At 43.5% G+C, this 27,760-nt stretch overlaps 1 protein-coding gene across 7 annotated transcripts in view; it reads right to left on the bottom strand.

Moving 5' to 3' along the window:
- Positions 1 to 6,818: 6,818 nt before the first annotated feature.
- Positions 6,819 to 27,760, bottom strand: part of abcc12 (ATP-binding cassette, sub-family C (CFTR/MRP), member 12) — a 35,456-nt gene continuing 14,514 nt past the window's right edge. For 6 of the 7 annotated variants that reach the window (XM_076999534.1, XM_076999558.1, XM_076999550.1 and 3 more), the window contains 18 exons: positions 24,422 to 24,494; positions 24,117 to 24,320; positions 21,322 to 21,456; positions 21,136 to 21,232; positions 20,950 to 21,015; positions 20,148 to 20,237; positions 19,887 to 19,990; positions 12,711 to 12,902; positions 12,343 to 12,569; positions 10,499 to 10,636; positions 10,115 to 10,304; positions 9,600 to 9,689; positions 9,155 to 9,344; positions 8,791 to 8,950; positions 8,564 to 8,642; positions 8,369 to 8,482; positions 8,061 to 8,225; positions 6,819 to 7,815 (listed from right to left, as the gene is read on the bottom strand). In XM_076999534.1, coding sequence (XP_076855649.1) covers positions 7,723 to 7,815; positions 8,061 to 8,225; positions 8,369 to 8,482; positions 8,564 to 8,642; positions 8,791 to 8,950; positions 9,155 to 9,344; positions 9,600 to 9,689; positions 10,115 to 10,304; positions 10,499 to 10,636; positions 12,343 to 12,569; positions 12,711 to 12,902; positions 19,887 to 19,990; positions 20,148 to 20,237; positions 20,950 to 21,015; positions 21,136 to 21,232; positions 21,322 to 21,456; positions 24,117 to 24,320; positions 24,422 to 24,494 — 2,407 coding nt within the window. In that variant the 3' untranslated portion in view covers positions 6,819 to 7,722. Of the gene's footprint in view, positions 7,816 to 8,060; positions 8,226 to 8,368; positions 8,483 to 8,563; positions 8,643 to 8,790; positions 8,951 to 9,154; positions 9,345 to 9,599; positions 9,690 to 10,114; positions 10,305 to 10,498; positions 10,637 to 12,342; positions 12,570 to 12,710; positions 12,903 to 19,886; positions 19,991 to 20,147; positions 20,238 to 20,949; positions 21,016 to 21,113; positions 21,233 to 21,321; positions 21,457 to 24,116; positions 24,321 to 24,421; positions 24,495 to 27,760 lie in introns of those variants that run through there. The other variant, XM_076999589.1, reaches the window with a different exon arrangement.

Below are 27,760 nucleotides of genomic sequence, written 5' to 3'. Positions count from 1 at the left end.
TTCCAAGAGGATGACCCTCGTTGCTCTGGCGTTGCTCAGTGGTCAGCACCATAAATTGGGACACGTCCCACACATGTCCCGCGTGCAGGGGGGCTAGAGGGAGGTCAGTATCGTCCTGCGCTAACGTCCTCCTCCAGCAGGACACACATGGCTCTGTTGCCTAGGTTATGGCAGGCTCACCACCAGGAGCGTGGCCAGGGGTTTTGGTCCGGTGAAAAGATGTGGCACTGGGCCCCACAGCCACCTAATAAGTGTTTAGGGTTCCTATGAGTCACAGACCCTCAGAGTGACTCTCACCTGCCCACCAGACACCTCACCACTGCGTATCACCATGTAGTGCCCCTAGTGCAGAGGGGATACAAACAGCAGTGTCGCCCTCCACACTTGTGTGAGGTTAGGGGACATGGATGCACACAAGACAGCGGACACGTCCAGTTCTTACGTTCTGTCCCCGAGCAACCGGAGCGAGCTTGCATAACCCCCAGTAATCCCTCCATTAATTCCCTCAAGCCCCACGGTCCTGGAGTGACGTTCATGTTTTAAAGGGATCTCCTCTGGATCTCAGTTCTTTATATTGTTGTGTTTGGGGGTTTTTAGGGTTTTTTGCTGTACACTTACTCAAGCTCTTTCACAGCCTGTCTATAGACTTAATGCTATTTGTTGTAGCAATGTTATCTAGTCTTCTATCTGGTCTATATGTAGTCTATCTAGTCTTCTAGAAATGTTGCCTAGGTCCGTCTTCGCTGTCACGTTCGTAATTTGGTGCCTGCATGTCTGGAAAGTAACACAGGGAGCCAATATGAGAGCTGAAACTCGCCCTCCCGGTGGCCATTTGCTCTGCGTCCCGTTATACGCAGCTACCGTACGGTCTTCATGGTAACAGCTCACCTGGTCAAACACAGAGAACAAAGTCCACGCCTGCGACATGTTCAGCAAACAGCGAGTGGCCGCCCGTCGCTCACGGTCCAGCGCCACTCCACACACGTGCAGCTGAGCACAGCTAACCTTTGATATGCATGAGCTCTACGGCCAAGTCATGCTAAAGTTCTGTGGGCTTGTCAGCTGACAAGAGCCCTGGGAGATTTGAAAAGCGTCTGGATTGGTTTAGATTGGCTAGCACAGGCCTGAAGGATCTTGCTGTACATCTTAAGTATCAGCAATCATTACACACTTTGAGCAGCCATGTTAAAAAACGTGCTTCAAGAAACTAGTGTTGGATTAATCCTGTCATTGTGAAAATTTTGTGATTTTTTTTTGCAATTGTAACTCAGTTTCCTCCCATAATCTTATTACTACTTCCAAGTTACATTACACAGACAACTCTGCTAAATTGACGTAGCAACTGATCAACAGATTGGAATAGAAAAAACAAAGCATGACCTAAAGCAGCCGTCTTGCTGCTGTAGGAAAGCTCGCGATTTGACGAGGTCACCGGTCTCACTCCGGCCCCGCACGCACGGCCGGCTTGAACCCGCGCTCCACGCTGCGATAAATCAGACGTGGGGTGTGTAGGGAGGGAGAGGGTCTAGGGTGCGGCCTACGGGCCTGCCCTGACGCCCGGCTGCGGAGATAAGTGGAGCTGCGTTCCCTCAACCGGCTCCTCTCGCTGAGGTCCGAAGGATTTACACAGCTTATCTGCCTCTATTAGAGCTCTATCTAGGGGAAAGGTTAGAGGCATAGTATAGTCCAGCTCTACACACAGCTAATGGGGCCAGTATGTCATTACATAGCACCAGTGGAGAGGCAGATGTAGGTGAAAGGGGAACATGGAGAGAGAGAGAGAGAGAAAGGACCAAGTAGTACACACAGAGGGAATGATCTTTTTTTTTGCCCATGTGCAAGATGGGCAGGTTGTAGTGATGTTGCAGGTTGCAGTGATGAAGTCACACTGGAGTAACACGCTGAACACTCAGCTGTCATGTGGTGTGACCAAGCAGCTTTAGCAGGTCAAAATGTGAGTTATGGTGATATTGATCTGTCAGCGTCATGCATCTATAGTGCTGGAATCTGTCATGCCAAGAGTCTCAAAACAGCATGCAAGAAGCAGGCAGTGGAAAAGAGGGAGAGAGAGAGAGAGAGAGAGAGATGTATAAAGTCCAGAAAGTGACCGGAGACTCTATATGGTTCAGTAACCAGTTTTACAGCTCAGTGGTTGCCTTATCTATGAGAGAGACAGAGAGAGAGACAGATAGAGAGACAGATAGAGAAGAGAGAGAGAGAAGAGGGGGAGACTTCTGTCACTTCTGGGAGGGAATGGCTAACAACAGGATTGACTTTCATTGCTTGTTTTACACATTTTGCATTTTGTCTTACACATGTACAAAAACTGACACTGTGGGTGTGTGTGTGCACGTCTAATACTACATGAAAACAAACAGAAGAAACAAAAACTGCAGGAAGATCAGGAAACAGTCTCACTGTACACACCCAGATCAGAGACACATACACACAAACACACGCACACACACACACCACAGAGGAGAAGAAACCCAACTCAAAGTGACTCAAAATGAATGTAATCAACCTGATAACACTGGACCAAAAACACTACACATACCATGTTGTTGTGTTTCCTCTCACCTGACAACAAGCCACAACCTGTATGAGCATGTATGCATGCCTGTGTGTGTGTGTGGGTGTGTGAGTGTGTGTGTGTGTGTGTGTGTGTGTGTGTGTGAGAGAGAGAGAGAGAGAGAGAGAGAGAGAGAGAGAGAGAAGGAGACAGAGGCTTCGACTGAACAAAAAAATGTAACAATCATCGTAATTATATTGAGCTATAAAGATGTTGAATTTCCTACCAATGAAGTCAGATGTGTCGCTTCCTCAGAACTTCCAGTCAGTTCAGGCGGATTCCTGCGTGTTTGCAGCGGTGACCGTGTGGCGGCCGCCTACATCTGCCATCCTGTCACTGCCACAGCACAAGACTGACCAATTCACAGGCCAAATAAGGGCTGCATCTATCCTGTAGGGCTGTTTTACACTTTAGCCACCCAACCACCTATCGCCAGGGCCTTCTGCTGGTGTATCTCATCCATAGATAAGTCTCTGGAACTACAGTCTGGACAGTGCCCAAATAACGAGAGCTGGAAGAGATAAGTCTAAGATACACATAGGTTAAAAATGGTATAAATGGTATAATGAAGAATATATTTGAAAGTTAAGAGACTATCTAAAGTAATTTGGTTACACTTAGTTCAAATTAATTGAGGGTACATGTGCATTGCTGTGAAGTACAGAGTGGGACCCCTTAAGACTGGAGAACCAACAGTGGAAACTGTGCCTTGAATTCCTAAAGCTCCATGACTGCTTAATCTTCTCAAGACAGAGATGGACACAAAGACATACTTGTTTTGTGGGCAGGTGTACGTCCTTTGTTATTAAGCAATTGCTGGGTAATAAATCTTCTGTTGTTTTAACTCTGATATATGGTGCAATTGTGATGATTCCCAAATGTACATTCTGCCTTTGATAGGTTTGTTCCATTTTAACCATGAATATGTAACACAAATGCTTTTTTCCAGATTGCATGAACCCCCATGTGCATAAGACCTGTGGTGTGTGTGTGCGTGTGTGTATGTGTATGTGTGTGCGTGTGTGTATGTGTGTGTGTGTGTGTGTGTGTGTGTGTGTGTGTGTGTGTGTGTGGTGTGTCCCTGAAGGCTGTCTCAGGGACTGTGTGCAAAGGTGACCCAATTTGATCCAAAGGCTCCACCCCCCCACCCCCCCCCCCCCCACCCCACACCCCCTTGAAAATTCTGCCCTGCTCTCATCACTCTGTTCAGCCATTCAGGGTGATCTCTGCCTTTAAAGTCTCTACTGGCTTCCAGAGTCTAAACCCTGACTCCTGCATCAGACAACAGGCCTAGCGTTGGGGTGACAAGCCTACCATTTATGAGGGCCAGTTATGTATAGCTGAGCTGAAAGGATATATGTTTAAAACATTTTAATCTGTCACCTCTCACATTACCACACTATAGTGGCTTGGGGTTTCATGATCTACTGGTAATAGTGTGTGGGGCAGGGGGCTTTTCTCCTTTCAATCGCACTACAGACAAGAGCAGTATTTGAGCAATATTTGAGCAGTATTTGAGCAGTTCTTGAGAAGCTTGGCGAGGTCTTTGTTTGCTCACAGTGCCAGGCCAAGCTCTCTCCAGACCAAACCAAGAGTTTTTGCTCTCCGTCCCAGAGCCTGGGGGCCCATTAGGAGGCCCACACAAGCCAGTGGAGGGATCGCGCGAACGAGTCCGGTCGTCTGCTTAACATCATGAGCATCTGCCATTAAGAGCTTGGCCTGATCAAAGATCCTCCACCTCGTTCAGAGACATCGCTGTTTCGCCTACTCCAGCAGAGTTAGGAAAGAGGGCAGCATGAGCCAACTGTAATGCAAGGCTAAGAATAGAGTTCACATTTGGCTATGATTTAATGTTCCTTCCAACTACTGGGCGAAAGAAAAGAGTGGAATCTTTATAAAATCTGATTTAGCTTGAGCCCAACAGGGGTTTGTAAAACAATTACAATAAAATGGATGACTAGATAGTTTTGGCATACTCTGCACTAAGTGTTTAGGACCAAGAAGCAATTATATCCACCATAATAGGCATGTTATATAACTATACTAGGTGGACAAAAGTATTGGGACACACCTCTTAAACATTGATTTCAGACATTTCATTCAGTCCCATTACTGCAGGTGTGTAAAGGTAACGTAAAGGTAACCAACTAGCCTTTACAGTGCTACCTGCCTTTACAAACATGTGAAAGAATGGGTCAGTCTAGAGCTCAATGAATTCAAGCACGATGGTGTAAGATGCCACCGTAGCAACAAGTCAGTTCATGAAATTTTGTCCCTCTTAGAGATTCCCCGATCAGCTGTGAGTGGTCTTACTGAAAGGTGCGAGCGTTTAGAGCTGCAGCGAGCGAGCCGCGAAGTGTCCAAGCGTGTAAAGTTACAGTGCTGAGTGTTGAGGTGCACTGTGTGTAAAAGTCGCCAACGCTCAGCTGACTCAATAACTGCAGAGTTCCAAACCTCCTCTGGCATTGACATCAGCACAAAAACTGTGCCGAGAGCTTCATGGCAGGGGTTTGCAGCTGCATGCAAGCCTTACATCACCAAGCGCAGCCCCAATCGTCGGATAGAGGGCTGTAAAGCGCGCGGCCACTGGACTCTGCAGCAAAAACGTGGAAACGTGTTCTGTGGAATGATGAATCACACTTTGCAATCTGGCAGTCTTTTCAAGGAGTCGGGGTTTAACAAATGGCAGGAGAATGGTGCCTGCCTGACTGCACTGTGACAACTGTAAAGTTTGGTAGAGGAGGAACCATGCTGTGGGGTTGTTGTTCAGGGTTGGCCTTGGCCCCTTAGTTGTAGTGAAGGGAAATCTTAATCGTAATCTTAATCTTAATCTTAATGCCAAGACAATGTGGACAACCGTATGCTTCCAGTTTAGAGAATTGGTATAAGGAAGGCCCTTTCTATTCCAGCATGACCAGTGCACCACTGCATAGGGCCATAAAGGCATGGTTGGGTACGTTTAGTGTGGAAGAACTTTGGTGTAGATGAACTAGGCCACACAGAGCCCTGACCTCAGCCCCATCCAACACCTTTGGGCTGAAATAGAGCAGAGAGTGTGAGCCAAGACCTCTCGTCCAAGATTAGTGTCTGACCTGAACAGCTGTCCTTCTGGATAAACGGGCAAAAATTCTCAAAGACACTAGAAAGCCTCCCCAGAAGAGGCTGTTATAGGTACATGGGGGGATCAACTGCATATTAATGTTTATGGATTTAGAATGGGATGATGTCACAAACTTTCTATAGATGTAAGGCACTGTTGTCCCAATACTTTTGTCCATATAGTGTATTAAGTTATATGGCACTATATAACTGAAAATATAAAAAATTCTATTCATCTTCTGGACCTGGATAATCCAATTCAGGGACACAGGTGAATATGTTCATATTACTTTCCTGTCTAAAGTTTTTTGTACTGACAATGACAAGTGACAAAAATGTTCCCAGTTCATTCAAAGTTTGTTGACTTTATGACAACGCCTCACCCAGGTGGATATAAAAAATTCCAACTTGATTATTCCAACTTATAACCCCGCGAGCACTGGGCCAAAACACATCAGCCAATGATTCATAGTTTATTAGTGTCAATGATAACGCATGCATGTATGCATTTGTGTGTGTGTGTGGAATAAAGGTACATGTCCACCAGCAGCAAACTTTGTTACAGGCCGAAGTGGACACAGTGATTAAAGTAAAGAAAACATAACTGACAGGAAAATTTACTTGTTATTGAACAGAGGAAGTAAGGTGGTAGTAGGCCTAACTTTAATACCTTCAGATAGAACATGGTGTACTCATATATAGTCTGCACTTACGCATATCTCGTGTCTTTGTAGACGCATATCTGCGTTGTGATAGATAAAAAGCAGATTTAGTAGATATCTGATCAATCTCATTCAACATTCTCTTTTTATTACACTAAAGTAACTCTCCTGTTCCCTGACCACTCGGAGCTCCACAGTCCTGCTCAAATTTCATGTTATTTCATCAGTGAGCAGCCTCACTGATGCAACCTCAATTCAACCTGCCCAGCTTTAATGTAGGGAAACAGAGACGCCTAGTGGACACATTGAGAAACGCATACCCAAGTATACTTGACCTGTGTTGCAGATTTCATCTGTTATAGATAAGTGTTATAAAACCCTCACAATTTTTATTTAAACATTTTATTTAATTAATGACCATTTCTATGAAACATCATAATGTCTTAATTACTGTGACACTTAAAGAAACAAACAACACAGATAGATTTACATTCACTGTATAACAATGTATTACGTGCGCGTTGGCATTACTGCATAGTAAATCATGACAATACAGAGAAAAAACAAATAAATATCTTCAATACACATGTGACTTTTAGCGCTGAGAAACAGTTTGGATTCTCAGTAATGATGAACTTGTATTTCCTACTCTGTGCAAAAAGGGCTGCTCACAAAGCTAAGCAGGACCTATAGAGAGTGAGGACTGTCATGGCTTCACACACAGCGGGCCTGAAAAACGCCTCTGACACACTTTACTGTATTATTACTAATGTGCTAAAGGAAGCAGCACCAGTGGTTTGCTAATCGTGGGTCATCCTGAGAGGGGCTTTATAGAGATTTGGATTGATCATTCAGGCACAACTGCTGTATTATATAAGAACTATATATAAATTATGAAGTTTTAAAAATCTCAGAAGTAATTCTAAAGTTTGTATGTGGTTTGATTGACTACAAAATATGACAAAAATTTATGTCAAATCCATTTATCAGATTATGCATGAGAAAACTGAAAATAAGCAATCAGCGAAAACCACATGTATGACCAGTCGCCATGGTGATCACAGCATCTTCGCCATGGCTTTAGAAAAGTACATTTGTCACATTTAAACCTTTTAGAAGATCCAGCAGAGGATGCAGCTTGAACTCTGACCTGAATCATGGAGGAAACCATAAATAGCAGAAAACCTCCATCTAAGGTTGATGTTAATGACTTAAATTATACTTGACTCTTATATCATTTCTTAAATAGCTAGAACCATCCGTGTCTTCCGTAGCCCACGCTGCGACCACCATTCCAGGGTTCGGGGGTTGGTGCACTAGTGTGCAGGACCCACTCCAGCGCTGGGAGTGATCCGCGGGCCGTCTGTGCGCATCAGTGTGGGGAGTGTCTCAGGAGTTCATGCTATTGGCTGCTGCAAGCAGTGACGCAAAAACAGAGTCTGGTCTCTGCATGAGATCCTGGGGCCGATCAAATTCAACAACCTGAGAGAGAGAGAGAGAAAGAGAAAGAGAGAGAGAGAGAGAGCGTCAGTAAAAGACAGACAGAGAAAGTGACAGAGAAATAAGGAAGGAGACAGAGAGAGGGAAGGAGTGAGGGGGAGTGAAAGAGGTGGAAGGACAGAAGGATCTCTGTTGTACCACTCTAAACATGGTATAAATATGTGTGTGTGTGTGTGTGTGTGTGTGTGTGTGTGTGTGTGTGTGTGTGTGTGTGTGTGTGCTCTTACTCTGCCACTGTCCATGACGAGGATGCGGTCACATTCGAGCACGGTGTTGATGCGGTGGGCTATGGTCAGCATGGTGCACTTCTGGAAGGCGTCTCTGATGGTGTGCTGGATCAGACTATCCGTCTCCGAGTCTATGGACGCTGTTGCTTCATCCAGCAGGATGATCTACACATGCACAAAAGCACCTGTGGTGAGGAGCACGAGCAGGAGGGGGAGCAGGGCGTGCACGAGTGTGGGTGTGCACGAGCGTGGGCGTGCACGCGTGTGGGAGTCCATGCACGAGTTTGTGTGTGTGGGTGTGGTCTTACTTTAGAATTTCGCAGCAGCGCTCTGGCCATGCATATAAGCTGCCTCTCTCCCACAGAGAAATTCTCTCCGTTTTCTACCACTGGTGCCTCCAGCTTCTCTGGTAACCTAGAGATCTTCCAGAGAAAAAGAGAGACAGCGTCAGTGAGTCAGACGTGCGCTGGTTTCAGTGCAGAGCAGTTGAAATTGAAACTTACTGTTTCTTTCATGTATGTTTTCTCCAGAGCTGCCCAGATCTCGTTATCAGAGTAATTATTAAACGGGTCAAGGTTGTACCTGTGCCAAATCAAACGCACACATGGATTTACAAGAAGGCCTTTCATTTATTTCAATTAAAAGGTCTGTACTCAGTCAACGAGCAGCTCCAGCAGAACTTCTCATTCTTTGGCGTTTTCCAGATCAGAGGTGAAAGGTCAGTGGTTACCTGACCGTGCCGATGAAGAGCACTGGGTCTTGGGGGATGACGGACAGCACACTCCGCAGGTCCTGCAGGCCTAACGTGCTCGTGTCCATGTTGTCGATGAGAATAGTGCCCCCTGCTGGTTCCACCAGTCGAAACAGAGCCACGCCCAGGGACGACTTACCTGCCCCATAAAGATGAGATACTCTAAACATTCTTCCATATTAACACCAACTTTGTAAAGTCATATAAAATGATATGCAGTTAAATTACTTTGTAAAATGTTTGTTTCAGCATCTATTGCCACCTGTTAATGCTGCTGATAAGCTTAAGAAAGACTTTAATGTCAACCCATCCTGCCCTTGGACCTCAACGGTTCGTTCCTCACCTGAACCAGTGCGTCCCACGATGCCCAGCTTCTCTTGCGGCCGGATGGCCAGGTTGAGGTGGTCCAGCACTATGGGTGTGTTCTCTCTGTACCTCATGCTGTAGTCCTTGAAGGTGATGGCGCCCTCCTGTGGCCACCCTGAGGGGATGTTGATGCCCTCCACCCTCCGCGGTGCCTCAGACACACAGTCCTGAGACACACGAGAGGACGTTTGACCTTTTTGCTCCAGACCAAAATCACTTTTAATTTTGCTATCATTTTCCATTAAACTTTCGAGATTTTCAATAAAAAAATGAGTGTTAACAATGGAGATTAATTCTGAATAATATGTTGTGAAAATGTAACTGCAAAAACATCACAAAATCGTAGCTGAAACGGTGCCTACATAGAGTACTGTGAAAGAGCTGTTCTGTGTTACAGTGCAGGAGTGCAGGAGGGCTCTCACCGTAATGTACTCCTGCAACCTCTCCACTGAGGTGAACTTGGCCTCCACTTCTGTAGAGAGCTTCACTACGTACTGCAGCATACCTGTGAGCTGTAGTGTGAGCAGGAGAGAACACAGGTAGAAGAACGCTAACACATGTACACACACACACACGCACGCACACGCACGCACGCACGCACACACACACACACACACATGCTCACACACACAAACACACACACATGCTCACACACACACACACACACACACACGCACACGAGCACACACACACGCACTCAAACACACATGCACACACACACACGAGCACACACACACGCACTCAAACACACATGCACACACGCACACACACACGCACTCAAACACACACACACACACAGACTCATGCTTACATACACATACATTCACACCACTTCAGCAGACTTGCTTTAAACTTTCTGTGAGTTTGAAGCACAGAAGAGTGTGTGGGGGTGGAGGGTTGTGTGTTTCTGTGCATGTGTGTGTGTGTGTTTTTTTACCTGTATAGTATATGAGAGGGCCAGACCCTTGAGTGAAGGGTTGATAGTTTCACTGGAGCTGAGTACTACGAACAGCGCCACCATCAGTGCAACAGTGGCAGAGAGGAAGTCCAACCAAAACGACAGCCATCGTGTCCCACAGTTAAACAGCAGGAAGTGATTGGAGTTACTGTCACTTCGGCTTTTATACCTGTCAAGCAGACACAGACATATGCATACACACTGTTGTAACACTGTGTTTGGTGTGTGTGTGTGTGTGTGTGAGAGAGAGAGAGTGTGTCTATGAGTCATTTTACTGGTGTGTGTGTGTGTGTGTGTGTGTGTGTGTGTGTGTGTGTGTGTGTGTGTGTGTGTGTGTGTGTGTGTGTGTGTGTGGAGTCTTACAGCTCGATGTACTGCCCCCTCTTGTCATAGGCGTGGATGGTGCTGAGGCCCTGGATGGTGGAGGTGGTGAGGGAGATCCACGGGGAGCGGCTCACGTTCTCCATACGCTTCATCTCCCTAATGCTCCTCTGGAAGACACTAAAGCCACAGAGCAGCTCTCCGTTACAGGAATACACCTACAAGAATACACCTACAGGAATACACCACCAGGAATACACCACCAGGAATACACCTACAGGAATACACCTACAAGAATACACCTACAAGAATACACCTGCAAGAATACACCACCAGGAATACACCTACAAGAATACACCACCAGGAATACACCACCAGGACTACACCTACAGCACTACACCTACAGGACTACACCACCAGGAATACACCTACAAGAATACAACTATAGGAATACAACTACAGGAATACACCACCAGGACTACACCTACAGGACTACACCTACAGAAATACACCATCAGGAATACACCACCAGGAATACACCACCAGGAATACACCTACAAGAATACACCACCAGGACTACACCTAAAGGAATACACCTACAAGACTACACCACCAGGAATACACCACCAGGAATACACCTACAAGAATACAACTATAGGAATACAACTACAGGAATACACCACCAGGACTACACCACCAGGACTACACCTACAGGAATACACCTACAGGAATACACCTACAAGAATACACCACCAGGAATACACCACCAGGAATACACCTACAGGAATACACCTACAAGAATACACCTACAGGAATACACCTACAGGACTACACCACCAGGAATACACCACCAGGAATACACCAACAAGGATACACCTACAGGAATACACCTACAAGAATACAACTACAGGAATACACCACCAGGAATACACCTACAAGAATACACCTACAAGAATACACCACCAGGACTACACCACCAGGAATACACCTACAGGAATACACCACCAGGAACACACCTACAGGAATACAATACCAGGTATACACCTACAGGAATACACCTACAGGAATACACCATCAGGAATACACCACCAGGAATACACCACAAGGAATACACCTACAAGAATACACCACCAGGAATACACCACCAGGAATACACCACCAGGAATACACCTACAAGAATACACCTACAGGAATACACCTACAAGAATACACCACCAGGACTACACCTACAGGAATACACCTACAGGAATACACCTACAGGACTATACCTACAGGACTACACCACCAGGAATACACCACCAGGAATACACCTACAAGAATACAACTATAGGAATACAACTACAGGAATACACCACCAGGACTACACCTACAGGAATACACCTACAGGACTACACCTACAGGAATACACCACCAGGAATACACCTACAGGAATACACCTACAGGAATACACCACCAGGAATACAACACCAGGAATACACCTACAGGAATACACCTACAGGAATACACCACCAGGAATACACCACCAGGAATACACCTACAAGAATACACCTACAGGAATACACCACCAGGAATACACCTACAAGGATACACCTACAGGAATACACCTACAAGACTACACCTACAAGAATACACCTACAAGAATACACCACCAGGAATACACCATAAGGAATACACCTACAAGAATACAACTACAGGAATACACCACCAGGACTACACCATCAGGAATACACCACCAGGAATAAATACACCACCAGGAATACACCACCAGGAATACACCTACAGGAATACACCTATGGGAAAGTTATGGCTGCTGACTAAGGGTACATGGTAGGTATTTCTAAAAAAGTGGCTGTTGAGTGCATCTCTTAATCTCTTAGTGGACTCACTACAGGATGATGGTGAAGATGAACCCCAGAGCGACCACTCCGATGAGGAGGTAGGGAAAAACGATGCACACGGTCAGGACGGTGTTGGTGACCATCAAGCAGAACTGCAGGAAGTTCTCCATGTTGAAGGGCAGCACGGCGTCCACTTCATCCTGATCCTTGCTGAAGCGGTTCACCATGCGGCCTGTGGGGGTCGTGTCGAAAAAGCTCATGGGGCTGGCCAGGATCTGAGGGGCGGAGACAGCAGATCAGACACTGTTACACAACACCGCAAGGTTCAAATCTGCATTGGGATGAGCCCTCCCAGTATATTTAAGTTATTACACGCCCGTGCCCAGTCTGATGCTGGCGTGACCACTGGGATTCACCTTCTTAAACATGGTGTCGTGGAGCATGGATGAGGCACGTAGAGTGACTTTAGTATAACTGTAGCCCTTGAGGACACTCGTTACCACCATGGCGATGACAACCAGTCCATATACCATCTGGTAGAACTCCAGGTCCGGGTTTTGCGAGATGTCACCCGTGTTGGAGCTGGGGTCAGATACATTTGATACATTCTGTAAGAGAGGAGGAGAAAGTGAGGGAGAGGAAGAGATGTGGGCTAAAACTGGAGACCTACATATTCATCTCACTCTATCCAGTAATTCCACACATGTCTATTAGCTAAATGTCTGTTACAGTAACAACAGTTTATATAATAATTTGTTTACATATTACTTTATATCCATACTAGCCATCTAAATAGTGTATTAGTTAACTTATCCTTTAGTTAATGTGGTAAACTAAGCCTTTAGATAACTAGTTTGTTAACTACAGACCTATACAAGGAGCAAAGGGTTACAATAACTGCATTTGCTCATGCAGTTGATGAAGATCTGAAACAATGGCACACAAATGTGATCACCACAGCCTAGATGGGCACAGGTGTTTGTGAAAAGTTTCCAAGCTGAACAAAACTTTTCAAGGACACATTGTCCCTGTCAAAGATTGTACACCAACAGCTTTGAGAACCACTCACACAGACTCATACAGAGAACCACTCATTCATACAAACAGATTCATGCACATATCGTATATTTTTTTTATTCATAATCGTTCATACAGATTCATTCTCATATCACTCATACAAACAGATTCACTCTCATATCACTCATTCATAGATTCACTCTCATATCACTCATACAAACAGATTCATTCTCATATCACTCATACAGATTCACTCTCATATCACTGATTCATACAATTCACTCTCATATTACTCATTCAAACAGATTCACTCATATCACTCACTCATACAATTCACTCTCATATTACTCATTCAAACAGATTCACTCTCATATCACTCATACAAACAGATTAATTCTCATATCACTCATACAAACAGATTCACTCTCATATCACTCATTCATTCATATTTATGTCCACCTAGGAGCCAGCCTTCTTCAGGGTGCACACACCCACACACACACCCACTCACACCAGGCTGGTTTAGAGGGACCAATCAACCTAACCAGCAGGCCTTTGGAATGTGGGAGGAAACGAGAGCACCCAGAGAAAGCCAGGCAAGCCCGGGGAGAACATGGATGCAGAACATGGTTGGAGACCAGGGTTGGAGATCATGTAAGCTTCTCGCATGAAGCAGCCAGGCTTGGAATAGAACTTTGGTCACTGAAGCCGTGAAGCAACAGTTTTTTTTTTTGAGAACAACTCTGATGTTCTCCATGTGTTTGGTCATTCATGTGATCTGAAGGTCTATTGCCTCGTGGGCTCCTCTCAATTAAGAGCCTGGCTGTGATGGTACATACTTCAAGGGACAGAGAGAACACCTCCAATAATGTTTATTTCTTAGTCCTTGACTTTTGTCAATTTCACTACTGATGTTATTATAGTGATACTTTAATTTACGGATCTCTAAAACAGTAAAGTTGCTCTGTTTATGTGTAGATGCCATTTAATAAATTGTGCTTAGCGCAAAAGTACCCTCACACTAAAGCCAATATCCATTGCACTTGAGTATAGGTCTAAACTATGGAGCTATTATAGTGTCACCAGAACCTGAACCTGAAATCATTATTACTTGAAAAAACAGTCTGTAAAATCCTCGCAGGTATGCAAAAATTCGAGTTAAAATTCAGGTTCAGGTCGAAATTCAGGTTCGGGTCGCAATTCAGGTTCGGGTCGCAATTCAGGTTCGGGTCAAAATTCAGGTTCGGGTCGTAATTCAGGTTCGGGTCGAAATTCAGGTTCGGGTTGTAATTCAGGTTCAGGTCGAAATTCAGGTTCGGGTTGAAATTCAGGTTCAGGTTGAAATGCGGTTCATCCGGGATACGTAGGATGAGCAAACAAACTCAGAGCTAATCGAACTGCATCTGGCCAATCACAAAACATATCAGAGGTCATTAAGAGGCGCGTCTTTCTGCTAAATTTCCTGTAAGAGTGCGGTCCCTGTTTGGCGTGTAAGTAGCATGTAAGCAGCACGAAAGTGACCACTGTGCCACCCAGAAATGGCACCTTGTGGCAGCTGCCACATAATCGTGGCACTTAGTGTGACCAGTGCTGCGTGACTGTGGTCTCCGTTGTCCAGAAACGCCGCCTGCCTCTGCTGACAGACATCTAAAGACTCTTGGGTGACTCTGCGTATCGGCCACTCGCTTAAAATCATCCCGACGAGCTCCGAATCGCCATTTGTTGAAATGAAGATGGTTCATAACTTTTGTTTAAAAATTATGTTGAGTGAAATACTAGCCGACATCCAGCTAGACAGCTCTATATTACTAGTTCAGAATACTGTTTAGCGATAACGTCGAATTAAGATTATAGGAGGGTACGTGAATCTACAGTGGTAGACCGTTAACGACAGCACTAAATTTAAAGGGTTTATTATTATAGATGTATGGTTATCAGTGAATGTTCCTACACGCCGTCAGCGTCATTTAAACCTCTGCGAGCGAATGGCATCGCATTTAGTATTTGTGCAATTTGTAGTATATTTCGCTTTGTATTGGTTTATATTGTTAGTCTAGATTACGTCTGTTACGACCCCACGATGTCATGGGTCTAGGTTTGGGGTGTGGGGTAGTAGCATGTGCGTAGTGGACAAGATGAAATTAAAGAAGAACGCGAAAACCAGACGGATACGTAAGAAAACGCTTTACTGCAGAGTGGTAATGGGTAGAAGAGCCTTTTCTACGCAGCAAAACACTGAACAGACACGTACGTACAAAAATACACGATTGACCATAAACCAACCAAGGAAAGGAGCAGTAGACGGCACCAAAGAAAAGAAACAAACAAAATATACTACACTAAGTTAACAAAGCAAGACTCACACCTTACTAACATAAATAAAGAAAATATATCTACGACGATAATCTCAAACAAATATACATACACGGTGCCCGCCTCTATACTGGTGTTTCTTATAAAATATCCCTGCATGGGTGTCTATATAATTGTGCACATGCTACTACGTTCTTACTCCATGGTGGCGATTTTCACAACGCTATTCATTTCAAAAGCTATCGCACAAACCCTCACCTCTCACATGAGAATCATGAGCTACAGTTTCTCAAAAGTCACACACAACCGTAAAGGCAATAAATGCTCGCGTCGCCTCCCGGCAACTTCCAGCAACTCCGTCATGCAGATTATGAAGCCGAATATCCTCCCCCTCATCCAAATCACGATCTTCGATTGGCCGACATAATCCACCCGTACCGAGGCAATCCACCTGTTAAACCAAAATTAACCGAAAGAGAAAACAACCTCCCCAAAATCCACAGTTCACGTAACACCGCAGCATCAGCCATCAACCACCGAGCGGCTACTGCCACTCATTGTCTACCACTAATCTAAATTCGACATTATCGTTAAAGAGTATGTGTTCTGTATGAGAGTATGTGGTGTGTGCATGGGCAGTGGCGTGCACAGACATTTTGGGGGGCAAGTGCTGGGGGGAAGGGGGGGGCACTTTTTAGCGCACGTGGAACAATTCATTATAAAAAAATTACAAGCGCATGTTGAATGAAATTTGACTTTTATTAGTAACATTCTCTAAACGTGAGTTTTCAATGGAAAAAGTCACACCGCCAACTGATAAAATCCATATCCAATATTAACTATAGTCATTGTCCTTCAGTTAACTTCTGTTTACCCTCCACTGTCTGCAGGCATTGTTGCATATATTTTGCAATTAGTAAATCAATATAGGCTTACAATTAAGACAGTAAAAAGACCAAAAAGTACGAGAATGAGTTATAGGCTACTGACTGTTGTCATTACACGAATGCAGATGGACATTTTTCACAGGTAATGGGGAACTTCCCGTTTCTTCTTTCACAAACGAATGTGTTAATTTATGTTGCCTAACAAAACGTATACAACAGAAAACGTTCAGCTTAACACATAGATTTGCAAACTCTACCTTAATTATTTGTATGTGGTCGTCCTCACTTTATCTATCACTGATTTGGGCTAGTGCGACTAGTTTATCAGGTGACCATCGGCTAAAAATGCTTAGTAGTTTGGTGCTGTATGAGACATTTTACTGCACAACAAAATGATTTCACGTTGGGCTTAGAGGACAAACGGTACGATTTGACTTGATGTGTATGTGACCTGGCTAGTGGGGACGGGAGAAGAAGTCTATGTGAGCGTGTGTGCTGTGCTGAAGACGCTTCCTTCCACTCGCTGAACTGAACTGCTGCTGCAGCGCATCTGATGTTAAAGGAAGAGAGAGGTCGGGTGTGTGCGAGGTGGTGGCGCATTTCAGGGCATTGTTTTTAATCGCTCAGGTTTTCAAAAGATCATTTCAAACCGACCTCAGTAAAATGATAATAATAAAAAACGAAGTTTCAAAAGGGCACTTTCGTTGATAAAGGGCAGAGTTGGGGTCTAATTGTGCACGCCACTGTGCATGGGTAAGTTTGAGTGTTTTCGTGTTTATCTGTACTCGTTCTCTGGTATGTTCGCTTTAGTCATCCGTGTAGCGGACCACTTGGATTAATCACACAAACAATGCTCGGAGCTTCGACTGGTGTATCTTTATTCTCTCCTCCTTTCGCCACTGACATTTGACACCGTGAAAACTACAAAATGTGGCAAAAAATAAAAAATAAACACAAATGCCCTAGCACCATACCTCATAGATAATGTGTAGAACAGGGTCCAAACTTTAAATGCGTCACTCCTAGCAAACTTGCACATGAACTCAACTTTATGTTATGAGCCGCAGCTCTTACTGAAAACAAAACAACAATCACATCTCCCTTCGTTTCAAATTAAATAAATCACTCTTTTGGATTAATACAATTTTTCTTCCTACCTCCTTCTGCTTCCAAGGGCGCTAAGTTTGAACTTTGTTTTACATTTGACATACAACAACACAAAAAAACGAAGCCAACTACAGTAAAATATCTTCCACAAGTGTCAACAAGGAATATAACAAGTAATTCGTTTGTTCTTGTGTTTTTTCAAACTCTGGAGCAACGTACATCGAACGCGCACAGAAGAACTCGCGCTGAAGAGCTCGCGCTGAAAGTCTCGTGCCGAAAGTTTAGTTCAGCGATAACAGGAGGTAGCAGAATAATCAAATATTCAATAATAAACAAATAAATAAACATAAGGCTGTCATTTACAATCCGTGTTGTGTCGCTGTAGTGGTTTGTGGTGTCGTCTAGTTTAGTCATGCTTCATCATGATCGTGCTGTCCGTGTGTCTTCTATTATATTAACGTAGTTAATTTAATGTTAAATGTGAAACCCCTTATATAAAATGCTCTTCTCATCAAGTGTCCTCCCACTGATAACACTTCACCCCCACGTCACAACATAAAACAGATTTATTACAGATTGTTCATCAGTGAACGTTCATCACGCCATCAGCGTCATTTAAACCACTGCGAGCGAGTGGCATCGCATTTGTAGTATTCGTGGAAATGAAGATGGTTTATATTTTTTGTTTGTTAATTTATGTTGGGTGAACGATTCGGAGCTGACCGACAGCTCCAAACTACGAGTTCAGGATGCTGTTTAACGATTATGTCGGGAGCCGCTCGGCTGACAATCTAGACTAACAATATAAACCAATACAAAGCGAAATATACTACAAATTGCACAAATACTAAATGCGATGCCATTCGCTCGCAGAGGTTTAAATGACGCTGATGGCGTGTAGGAACATTCACTGATAACCATACAACTATAATAATAAACCCTTTAAATTTAGTGCTGTCGTTAACGGTCTACCACTGTAGATTCACGTACCCTCCTATAATCTTAATTCGACGTTATCGCTAAACAGTATTCTGAACTAGTAATATAGAGCTGTCTAGCTGGATGTCGGCTAGTATTTCACTCAACATAATTTTTAAACAAAAGTTATGAACCATCTTCATTTCAACAAATGGCGATTCGGAGCTCGTCGGGATGATTTTAAGCGAGTGGCCGATACGCAGAGTCACCCAAGAGTCTTTAGATGTCTGTCAGCAGAGGCAGGCGGCGTTTCTGGACAACGGAGACCACAGTCACGCAGCACTGGTCACACTAAGTGCCACGATTATGTGGCAGCTGCCACAAGGTGCCATTTCTGGGTGGCACAGTGGTCACTTTCGTGCTGCTTACATGCTACTTACACGCCAAACAGGGACCGCACTCTTACAGGAAATTTAGCAGAAAGACGCGCCTCTTAATGACCTCTGATATGTTTTGTGATTGGCCAGATGCAGTTCGATTAGATCTGAGTTTGTTTGCTCATCCTACGTATCCCGGATGAACCGCATTTCAACCTGAACCTGAATTTCAACCCGAACCTGAATTTCGACCTGAACCTGAATTACAACCCGAACCTGAATTTCGACCCGAACCTGAATTACGACCCGAACCTGAATTTTGACCCGAACCTGAATTGCGACCCGAACCTGAATTGCGACCCGAACCTGAATTTCGACCTGAACCTGAATTTTAACTCGAATTTTTGCATACCTGCGAGGATTTTACAGACTGTTTTTTCAAGTAATAATGATTTCAGGTTCAGGTTCTGGTGACACTATAATAGCTCCATACTAAACCTGCATAAAGTGTCCCGTTACACTGTCAATGCCACCTCTGACCACTAGAGGTCATCCTGTTCGGAATTGGAGCTCCATCTGACTTGTCACCACATATGTTCCTCTGAAGCTATCCAGGTCCTGCCATTACCTTGAAGATTGAGGCTCTGGTTGGTTCCCTTGTCTTAGACTGGCATATCGGTTCACAATCTCATCTCTTACCTACAAGTGTGAATTGTCTCTCTGACTTTGTATGCGTGCTTATCACAGTGTTTGACCTGGGCTTGCCACTGGGCTGTTGGATCTATCTGGCCATGATTAAAACTTCAGTTACACTCGGTTCTCTGCGCCTGTTCAGTCTCTTGACTGTTACACTGTCAATGTCCGATTATTTATGCATTTGTTTTTGCTTTGTGAATATCTTTCTTCCTGATGGTTATCAAGGTTGAGGTTAGGGTCATGTGTTTGGTAGACAAACCACTCTTCATTACATTACCCCAGATCCTTGCTCTAGCCAGTAACTGAGCCACCAACTGCTGAAGGCAGTGCTCCCCACGAGCAGGATGAAGATCAGGACGACCACAAACAGCAGGAGGTAACCTGAAGAACAGAGACACGGCTTACCAATTACAAAGAGTTTAATTAAGAACAATCTCACATTGTGGAAATAGGTTGTGGTAATGTGGCAAAGGAGGTCAGCAAAGAACTATGGTCCACACTGTAGAAAGCCAATGGTCAGGCAGAAAGAGAAGGCTACCTCCAGCAGCAAGGCAGTAGTGGTGGTAGGTTCGAAAAGTGACCGATCCTTCTTGAGATGTTTCCTCTGTGACCAGCTGATCCTTGTCCTCTATGTTGGGAACACACACACACATAATAAAAAAGAGTATATTGGGGATGGTTCTGAGCTCCAAACACATTAAAAGGCTCAAGCATCCATACATGCTTGTAAGGTCACCGGTGCGACATGCTTGTAAGGTCACTGGAGCGACATGCTTGTAAGGTCACCGGTGCGACACATGCTTGTAAGGTCACCGGTGCGACATGCTTGTAAGGTCACCGGGGTGACATGCTTGTAAGGTCACTGGTGCGACATGCTTGTAAGGTCACCAGTGCGACATGCTTGTAAGGTCACCAGTGCGACATGCTTGTAAGGTCACCAGTGCAACATGCTTATAAGGTCACCGGTGCAACATGCTTGTAAGGTCACCGGTGCGACATGCTTGTAAGGTCACCGGTGCGACATGCTTGTAAGGTCACTGGTGCGACATGCTTGTAAGGTCACACACACACACACACACACACACACAAACACACACACATAATAAAAAAGAGTATATTGGGGATGGTTCTGAGCTCCAAACACATTAAAAGGCTCAAGCATCCATACATGCTTGTAAGGTCACCGGTGCGACATGCTTGTAAGGTCACTGGAGCGACATGCTTGTAAGGTCACCGGTGCGACATGCTTGTAAGGTCACCGGTGCGACATGCTTGTAAGGTCACCGGTGTGACATGCTTGTAAGGTCACCAGTGCAACATGCTTGTAAGGTTCACGCTACCTTTGGTTTCCTGAGTTTCTTTTGTTGAGTCGTCTGCTGGCATTTTCTCATCAGACATGTCAAAGGCTGGAGAGAGAGCACATTCTTAAACCAACACATTCTTCCTTTTCATAACCTTACAGTTCCACTGAAATTTTGGAATGTTATACATCTACTTAATGCACCCTTAGCTGAATGACCTCCGACCTGGGTTTACAATTCCGTTGGCTTTGGAGTCATCCAGGACCTGTTTACTGGGCTCCCTGGAATCCAGGGGAATTGTGGGGGGCTCCTCTTTCTTCTCCTACAAAACAATGACAGCAGGACAAGCTCATTCCACCTGCGTTCAGAAACCAGCATGCTGCAGATAGAGGAGGAAGCTACTGCCAGTACATTGTTCTGTTCCATCTGGAAGTTACTGATAAGCTGAGCGTATCGGCCCTTCACTTTCATCAGGGCTCTGTGGGTCCCGGCCTCCTGGATCTCTCCATTCTCCAAGAGCAAGATCTCGTCACAGAACTCCAAGTACTACCAAAAGAAAGTTTGCATGAGAGAGAGAGGAGAGAGAAAGAGGAGAGAGAGAGAGAGAGAGAGAGAGGAGAGAGAGAGAGAGAGAGAGACATAAGGGGTCAGTGAAGGATATTATGGCAGGAGACCAGCCTGGATATTGTTATTGGGAGTTAAACATTGAAAGAAGTCATTGGCTGGATAATAGTTACCAGTTTGTTGGTAAAAGCATGACTCAGTAAAAGTCCTCATGAAAGTGTTTACATTAAAAGTGCATAGATAGACCTCCACTCCTCTCTGGGTGAAAAGGCCTGGCAGGACAGGAATGATTAACCCTTTCATTCCTAACAGCACTGCATACATTTTTTTAAGAAGACCAGTTTGAGTGTGTTTCCTGTCTATCTTCTAAAGCCTTCTACCCCTCTTTGACTCCGCCTCTGCGTCTGCACTGAACAAGCATGGCTATTTGAAAACCAAACCACTAACTTACATACATTTTGTATTATTATACTACAAAAGTATCATTAGGAAATTAATTATTATAAAAACTAATAAATAAGAAGTCTTCCTCAACAGCCACTATTACAGGTATCAATTCCTACCTACTGCATATCAAGCTTAAAAACAGGCACACAAATAAACCTTCATTCAAATTTTCGGCATTTAGCAGATGTTCGAAAAGAGGCCTTAGTGGTTCCACATAACTTCACACAGAAGAACACAGAGAAACCTTTACAGTAGATGTAGTTAGGGCTCGAGAGGCTGAGAGTGTGTATGGGGATGAGTGTGTCATCTACTGCACCAACGGTTCCAGAAATGTCTCCAGCTGTATGAAAACCTATTTTGATATCTTGCAGATCATCCTTAGTGTGTGGAAATGCTCTATATGTTGGTGCATGACACAGCAATGCTTTAGTGACAGCATGCGCACGTTTGGATACAGCAGCTTGGCTCGTCGTATGGGCATCCCAAGAGTGTGCAGAAATCCACCAATGGCATTGCTCTAGTCTGGCCTGACTGCAATTTAATTGTATGATATTGTCAGGAATAGCACATGATCTCCCTGCAGATACGGTTCACCTGCTGCTCATTGCCCCTCCCCTTCGCAACTACTTAAGCTTCCTCTTCTCTCTTCCGGGTTGCGAAAAATTGTTGCCAAGCCACGTACAGAGTGTTCCTTCAGTGTTATTGCCTTCCGATGTACTGACCTGTTCTCCTCCTCCCTGCCTAGCCCCACTGTACCTTCTGACTTCTGTCTTACCGGCGTGACCCTGGACTGTCCTGACTACGTTTGCAGTACTCCTGCACAACGCGCCCTAAACGGAGTTACACATCAGTTTGATTGCTCTGTGATCGTTGTTTCAATAAAAGCGGCTATTCTTGGATCCTTGTCTGCCTGATCAGTACGTTACAGAATGATTAAACTGTTCATTTAACATAGTCATAAACATACTGTAGTAGTGTCACGTAGGCAACGCCCCCTCTCGTAGCTGTCACTCTGGGTTCCCTCATGTCTGTGTTCCCTGCCTGTTTGTCCCGCCCTGCTCGTTTATTTTGATATTCCTCGTTTGTTACCACGCCCCTGTGTCATTGTCATCACCTGTCCCTAGTTTGGTTCTATGTATATAAGTCCCGTCATTCCCCAGTCGTGTCATCCGTGATTTTGTCTATCAGTTGGTTTGTTCATCCTGTCGGTTCGTGCTTTCGTGAGTTTTCGCTGTGTTTCTGTTTTCCGTGTTTGTTCTGCCTGCTCCGTGTCTCCCGTCGTGTTTAAGTTCCCTGTCCCATTATGCCCGTGTACCTTACCTGTTCTGGCTGCCCTCCCGGTTTGACCCACGCCTGTCCGTTTAACTCTGATTTTGGTATTCCCTTTAATAAATCTCGCTCCTCTCAGTGATTGTGTCCGTCTCCTCGCTCCGTGGCGCAAGCCACGTTACAAGTAGGCTCAGTGTAGCCATTTATTTGCAAATAATACATGAACTTTAAATGGTTACATTTAATTTAAAAATGTTAAATGTAAATTTAATTTAAATGTGAACATCAACAAACAATCTCCTCTACATCATTCAAATTATATTGTTTTGCATGAATTAAGTGATTTAAACCCTGGAATAAAATTAAATATCTATTTATGCTCAGAATTAAAGTAAAAGACCATCATAGTGGGAGGTTGCAAAAATACCCACTAAACCATGACACATACAGTCAGAGGAACATACTAACTACATAATACAAGCCAGTAGTTTTGACTCTGGTTGGCATTGGATGTAGCATAAGCAATGCGTTTAGCTTTTCAATAAATAAATATTAATGTATTTATTAATTAAATATTCTTTTTCAAGATTCTGTGTTTCTACATATGCAAATGTGCAGTTGCCATGCTAAGTTGCCCATTAGGAAAAGGAACCATGCTAAGTTTTAGAAAAAGGAAATGGCCTCTGTCCTTTATGAGGAATAACTGCATGTTTACTTCAAATTAAGAAACACTTAGTGAGCTACGAATCAGAATATTCTTAAAATTACAAACGAGTTTATGTACCTCATTAGTGATGAAGGGTTGAGATTAAATTTAGCTAAATTACTGTAAGGTTCCAAACATCAGAATGTCTCGTTGATGAATCTAATTTAAAGGCCTGGAAGAGGAATGAAAACAGTAGATACGTGTGGTATCTGACAAGTACCTGTAGCTGATGTGTTACCAGGATCACAGACTTCCCCTTCAGCTCTTTCTTGACGCACTCCTCAAAAATGTGCTTGCCCACATGGGCATCAACGGCAGATAGAGGATCGTCCAATAGAAAGATGTCCCTGTTGGAGTAGACCGCCCTGGCTAGACTAACCCTCTGCTTCTGACCACCGGACAGGTTCAGCCCACGTTCTCCAATCTACACCCACACACATGGAGACAAAGACAACCATACAAAAACCAAATGTAGTTATCAGATGGTAATATAATGAAGTAGTGTGTGATAATCCAGTGACAAACCTCTGTCTGATCACCATAAGGTAGGATTGCCAGGTCTGGCTTCAAGCTGCAGGCATGGATCACACGGTTATATCTACAACATAAACACAGATACACACATGGATCACACGGTTATATCTACAACATAAACACAGATACATGGATCACACGATTATATCTACAACAAATACAGATACACACATGAATCACACGGTTATATCTACAACATAAACAGATACATGAATCACATGGTTATATCTACAACATAAACACAGATACACATGGATCACACGGTTATATCTACAACAAATACAGATACACACATGAATCACACGGTTATATCTACAACATAAACACAGATACATGGATCACATGGTTATATCTACAACATAAACACAGATACATGGATCACACGGTTATATCTACAACAAATACAGATACACACATGGATCACATGATTATATCTACAACATAAACACAGATAAATGGATCACACGGTTACATCTACAACATAAACACAGATACACACATGGGTCAAATGGTAATATCTACAACATAAACACAGATACACACAAACTATTACTAGACACAAATACAAAGTCTGCACACAACTATGAAGGTCTACTCCTTAAGACCTACTCATTCTTAAGACAGAAACTTAGTTAGAAGGGCAATCAAAGCAAAATACGAATAATGAGAATTATTAAATGCACTAAAAACCACAGGATAGTAGTATGGAATAATACTAACGATAGTATTGAATGGTGAACTACAGATACTCCTTAAAGCTTTAAACTCCCTCAAACTTATACAGCGTCTTCCAGCTCAGCTGTTCATTTATTGAGTATGAAGCCTTTGGCAGAATTTGGCAGAATACTCTTACTGGAACCTTGACAATCTGAAACTTGGCATGTTGACATTTAACAGTCAGGAGATGTTCGCAGAGTCAATTGGTACCTGTCCTGATGTTTGCTATTGCTAATTTTATCCATAATACAGCTCAGGAAAATGAAGGTATCACTCCGAACTGTCCTTAAATCCCAGTAAATCTCTACATGAATGGCAGCTGGTCCATTCCAGACTCCAGAACACATTCTACTTAATGAGGAAATGATTAGGTCACCGGAAACCAAATCTTATTTAAGGAGAAATGTGACAGACCCATGGAGAGCAGATTAAGATGCTGTGATGGAAAATCTGGGTGATTTCACCACATTGATTGATTTCATATTGTAGTTAAGATATTAGTACTGTGTTGTTTAAAAATGAACATGATGTCTTTTGCATTATGTGAGCTCTGAGCACACTGCATCTTTTTTGACATTTTGACCTGTTGTAATTTTCTATATTTGGAATATGGAAGTAATGCCATCAGTAGTTTAAAAAATAAAAATATAATAATTTTACTCAAACACAAATACTAGAACCAGAGAGATGGACTTGTTTGCATAACCAGAAGCACCTTATCTTGACATTAAGAAAGCCTTACCATTCAAAGCACAAAAGAGTTGAACACAATGAACACATGGATTCCATGGTTTAAACACTTACAGTCTTAATTATTAACACACAGTTATAAAGATGTACTATACAACCAAAGAGATAACAAAAATACAGTTTTAAACTATAATGGGAAATAATCTAAATATAATATTGTATTCTCTGTGATTTTGCAAGAGGGATTATCATCAGCTTTAGTCAGAAAGACTGCTGTATTAACCAGAGATTTGCCAGGATCCATCAGAGAATGGGTAACAAAAAACTGGATGGAAAAATTACATTTCATAAATGAATGAATTCCCCAACCTCTTCATATAGGTTACTTTAAGTATTCTGGGTTACTACAGGATGCATTTATGTCTAAAAGTGGAACTAATCAAAGCTTCTGTTTAGCCGGACTTAAGGAACTCACTGTTGTGGTCTTGCCCTTTGCAAGTCTGTCAGAGTAAAGACAGGAAGTCTGAACAATGAAATTTAAGATTATAATGACAGCATTATTGATAAAACATTGCTGTCTATGTACAAGTCTCAATTGTGACTACAACTAACCCAGACACCATGTACCTAACTGAAAAGAATTTTCAAGCTTTCCCTTCAATTAAATATCACGATAAATCACATAGGTTGGCCAACCGCATCTATAAATCTTAGCCATAAAGGGAAAGCTATGTTCATAGTTTCAGTATGACGACCCATGAGAACAGTCTCTGGATAACTACAAGCCTGTTGTAAGCTGTAGTTGAGGACTGCTGAGCAGTGTTTTAGCGCAAGTAAGTCATGTGATTGGAGGGGGGATGGTGTCAGAAGGGAAGAGATGTAGGGGAGTCCGAACACACCCTGGCCCTCTGGGAGCATGATCATGGCCTGTTTGGGTTCACACATCCCCTTAGAGGGAAGGCTCACTGCAGAAGATCACGATATCCTGTTGTGTCATTTCTGCAGAGATTCCTGTCCAGGGAATGGCCTCCGTCAGGCCGAACACACTCCATACACAAGGCACGAGCAGTCAACGTATGGGTTAATGAATACGGAGATTCTGTAAGTACTGTGTCATGGCCTTCAACGGAACCACGAATAATCCAACAACAATATACAGTTATACAAAATAACATTGTTACTATCAAATGTCTGTTTCATTTTCATGTCCACAAATAAGAGTTTATGGTTTGGATATTTATTAACTGCACTGAGCTTCATGCCCTCACTCTTATACAAATTTCTCCATGTACATATTCATACTTTTTTCCTGTTACCTTTTACAACAAAATCAGTGTAGTCCATTAAGGAAAAACAATATTAGCAAAGTTGAATTAGAGTTATACAATAATTACAGCTATTTAGAGCTGTAAGTGCTGCCACCAATAACAGCAGCAGACCTCCACAAAACATTCATTACCACATGCTTAATAGCAGAAAAGCAGTCGAGTGTTGGCCTCTCTCTCTCTCTCTCTCTCTCTCTCTCTCTCTCTCTCTCTCTCTCACCGCCCTCCCTCTGTGTGCTTGAGAGTGGTTTTTCTTGCACAAGCTGTTCTCCTCAGACCGGACAATGAGTTTCCCTCGCACTAGGAATCATTTTCCCTGCTCGTGAATTTTGAGTTTTAATACCATAAAAGTTTCGAGTAGTAGCATTTAAGTTATGAGACAGCAATACTGAATAGGGTTCTGAAGGAACCGATCACCCCAGCTATTCAGGTGAACGGAACTGGAGGGAACAAACTCTGAAACTCTGATGAAAACCTCTGAACACTGTTGTAAATATTTCCTTCTGGCTTAAGTGAAAGTGAACTTTGTGAACTTCTGCCGAGAGTATGTGTTTGTTCATCTTGTGTATGTGTGTGCGTGTGTCTGTGTATTTGTGTG

Source organism: Brachyhypopomus gauderio, chromosome 1 (genome assembly GCF_052324685.1).
Source record: "Brachyhypopomus gauderio isolate BG-103 chromosome 1, BGAUD_0.2, whole genome shotgun sequence".
Taxonomy (NCBI): domain Eukaryota; kingdom Metazoa; phylum Chordata; class Actinopteri; order Gymnotiformes; family Hypopomidae; genus Brachyhypopomus; species Brachyhypopomus gauderio.
Note: the sequence above shows the minus strand (reverse complement) of the source record. Positions and strands in the feature narration are given on the sequence as shown.